Source organism: Pteropus vampyrus, unplaced genomic scaffold (genome assembly GCF_000151845.1).
Source record: "Pteropus vampyrus isolate Shadow unplaced genomic scaffold, Pvam_2.0 Scaffold72, whole genome shotgun sequence".
Lineage (NCBI taxonomy): Eukaryota > Metazoa > Chordata > Mammalia > Chiroptera > Pteropodidae > Pteropus > Pteropus vampyrus.
This window is the reverse complement of record NW_011888853.1, coordinates 1,652,365-1,655,997: the sequence shown is the minus strand read 5'-3', so window position 1 is coordinate 1,655,997 and position 3,633 is coordinate 1,652,365. Positions and strand designations below refer to the sequence as shown.

Sequence of the window (3,633 nt, the reverse complement as noted above, 5' to 3'; positions counted from 1 at the left end):
AGCCGGAGGCGGAGCCGGCGCTTAGCGCGGGGCGCGGGCCAGTCACCAGGATCAGATCTGCAGGCTTGGTTCCTCCTTCTAGCCATGGCTCCGCGCTGCTGGCGTTGGTGGCACTGGTCGGTGTGGCCTCGGACCCGACCGCCTCCCGCCAGGAGTACCCCGAGTAGGAGCAGGGCGTCCTTGGGACTGGACAGGGGTGCGGGGAGGCCTGCGTGCGCTAAGTGGTGGAGTCGGAGCCACGCTGCCGCAGAGCTGGAGAGGGGAAAGAGGGGCGAGACTGGAGGGGGTCCACTCAGGCAGACGAGATGGGGGTGGTGCACGGGGCAGATGGCGGGGCCTGTGGGGTGAGATACCCCTAGGGTGAGACAGCGGTCAACAAAGATGAGAAGGGGAGACAGTATATGTTCGCAGATGAGAAAAGGGGCGAGTGAGAGTGCTCTGGAGGTCTCAGGGGCAAGAGAGAATTCTGAGGCGAAACAGGTGTCTGTAGGAATGAGGCGGGTGGACTGGGACAACGCATAGGGTTCTGCGAAGAGAGGGGTTAGAGAGGTAAAAGGGGAGCATTGTGGGGAGATCCGCAGGGGTGAGAATGGGATGACGTGGGGTCCGTTGGAAGGATGTGGTATTCTAGCTGGCTGGGTACGGAACCCCATAAGAAAAATGAAGTACCATGCAGGGCAGCTTCGTGGGTGAGTGGTGGGGGTTGTTGACTAGGCCATCTTTAGAGACATAGTAAGTTCGTGGGTGATATGTAAGGTTCTGGATGAAGACACAGCCTTTGGGGTTCAGATGAAGTAAGGAACCCTGCAAGTGCCAAAGCTTTGACAAAAAAAGAGGAGGGCGAAGCTTGGGAAGCTCCGTCTTCTGTTCCACACTGAAGCTGGTTTGGAAGTGTTGTTCTGACCGCCCTCCCCCTCCCCCTCCCCCCTCCTAGGTTCCCACCAGCAGTTCTCCACGCAGGAGCAGACCCCCCAGATCTGTGTGGTGGGCAGTGGCCCAGCTGGCTTCTACACTGCCCAACACCTGCTAAAGGTAAGCCACACCCTCCTGGTTCCCTCACCTACGACTGGTCTGTTCCAGTCCTAAGGGCAAGGCGCACTGTTTGGTTTTAAAAGCACTCCTGGATCCCCATTGGGGAAGGGATTCCCAGCCCTTCTAGACAAGATACTTTCTGCACGCTTTCTCACCTACGTCTGGGGCTCCCCACTCTAGGTCCTCAGCTATGAGCGAAGTGTGTCCTCCTCATGGGCAGTGGTCGACGGCAGACTGTCACCTGCGCCTCCTTGGCCAAGCCCTTCAGGGAGCTTACTCAGACCTGCAGGATGACTCTGCCCTGCCCCTCATGTCCCCTTCTTTCTTTAGCATCCGCCTTCACTCCAGCATCCTGTATCTGCAGGCGCTACCCCGTCTTCTCAGGGTTTCCTGTAGCTTTATCCTCCTTGCTGTGCTCTCACCAGGGACTCCCCATGCCAAGGCTGCTCTTTCAGCCTGCTTGCCACCTCCTATTTCCTCCCCCAAAGGCCGGCATCTCAAGGCTTACGGTATTGGCCTTGGTTAGCAGGGCTCCAAGGTTACAAATTACCCTTGAGACTTTGCCAGACCTTGGACCTTGGTGGGAGGGAGGAGGGAAGGGAGACCTAGGCTGACTAAGATATGGGACAGTGGCCTCTCTTTGGAGGAACTTGGCGTGTCAGTGAAGAGACAGGAGAAATGAGGAGTGTATTAATTACACAAACACATATGCAGATACTTAAAAGGTAGGGTGACCGACCTCCCCCATTTGCCCAGGACACAGGGCTTTCAGTGTTCAAACTGGGAGTATCAGGGGAATGGGAAAAAAAGAAACTAGGCGTGTCTTGGGGAGACGGAGATGCGTTGTCACCCTGATGAAAAGTGACCTAAGCCCACCTTCCAAGCAAGTAGGTGAAGGAGCTAATTACGATGGTGTAACCAGCATGAGCTGAGTTAAGTGGGGTCAGTCAAAGTGTTTCCTGGAGAAGTTGCCTTTGCTCTATATTGAAGGAGGCCAGAGGCCCTGGAGAGGGCCTCCTACATGTGGGAGTCACCCCCAAGCAAAGCTGCTGTGCCTAGTAGGGCAGCCCTGGGCTCTGGGACAGAGACCAGGGATCTCACAGGGACTGAGGAGGTCTTGGAGGGTTTTGTGTAAGGGACACTATGTTAGCTGAGCCTGAATTTTGGGGAGGGAGGAGAGTGGGCCTTCCAGACGGGATTCTCAGTGCACTCAGCTGGCAAACACACATACTTTCTCTGTGGGAGATGATGGGGGATGGACACAGAGGCCAGTTACGAGCTGGTCCTTGCCCACTGGGAGCTCCAAGATACATACTTGGTGCATCTGGGGCAGTGGCACTAAGCTGAGTCAGGCATTGTCCGTATAGCATCTCATCACATCCTCAAGACAACCTTCAAGACAGGTGTCATGAGTCTTGCTTCACAGGTGAAGACTCTGCGGCTGAGCGAGGTTGCCCAAGGGCCCACATGGACAGGGGAGGTGCTGGGATCTGAGCACAGGCCTAGTCTGACAGCAGAGCCTGCTCCTAAGCACCATGGTAGCTCATTCTATAATCTACTACTGTCGTCCCAGGCGTAGGCTTGGCACTGGGGACATGGGTGTGAGCAGGACAGCCATGGTCCCCGTGCTCAAGGACCTGATGGTCTAATGTAGGGGTCATGGGGTGGGGGGAAGGGGGTTCACATGACACTCTAGGGCTCCAATGGTGTAAGCACAGAAAGCAGGGAGGGGGATTGTCCAGAGAGGGGCAGCCTGGAGGAGGAGACGGCCACATTGCTGTCTGAAGGACGGAAGGTGTGGGGGAGGGGGGAGAGTGCCAGGCACAGGGAACCGCGTGGACAAAGGCCCAGAGGAAGGAGAGAATGAGCCTTGGGGACAGGTGAGTTCAGGAAGGTAGGTGTGTGCAGTGAGGGCGGAAAGGAGAGGCCCGAGGCCCGAGGAGGCAGGTGGGCCCAGATCTTGGGGACCTTGGAAGCCACTGACCAGGCTTGGGTTCAGGCCATTTATCTTGGTGCTACCCATCCCCCTCCCCTCCATCACTGGGGGACTTATTAAAATACACGTTTCTGGGCCTCGCTTAGACCTAATCAAACTGTGGCTGGGGCTCAGGAACCAGCACTTTTAAATGAATACCGCAGGGGAACCTGGTGCCTGCTGCTACAGGTGGCTGGCTTTACTGAAGAGTTTTAGGCAAGGGACTGGCAGCACCCCATTTTTGATTTGGAGCCCTCTCTGCCTGCAGGGCAGACAGTAGAGTGGGGAGACAGGGCTGGTGGCTAGGAGAGCAGTGGGGAGCTGCTGGAGTGGCAGTGGGGTGCCGACTGGACCAGGCCAAGGAGATTTAAGGAGGAGCCCCAGGTTCTGGCTCGGGCTGTGGGCAGATGGCGTGGAACGGAGCACAGAAACAGGAGAGGAGAGCTTGGGGGTGAGGGCGCTGGCTGTAATCGGGATAGGTTCGAGGTGTCTGGGGTGAGCTGTCCAGCTTTGGAGTTCGGAGGGAGATCTGGGCGGGAGAGAGAGGGGAATGTCATCAGCAAGTCCTCAGAAATTCGAGGTCACAGGAGGGAGCTGATGAAACTTCCAAGGGTTGGAGAGGAGCG

General features: G+C 57.0%; 1 protein-coding gene across 5 annotated transcripts in view; it reads left to right on the top strand.

Annotated features, from left to right (window-relative positions):
* FDXR (ferredoxin reductase) overlaps window positions 1-3,633 on the top strand; it is a 9,258-nt gene continuing 5,625 nt past the window's right edge. For all 5 annotated transcript variants that reach the window (XM_023531665.1, XM_011361902.2, XM_011361899.2 and 2 more), the window contains exons 1-2: window positions 1-163; window positions 935-1,032. In XM_023531665.1, coding sequence (XP_023387433.1) covers window positions 85-163; window positions 935-1,032 — 177 coding nt within the window. In that variant the 5' untranslated portion in view covers window positions 1-84. The remainder of the gene's footprint in view (window positions 164-934; window positions 1,033-3,633) is intronic.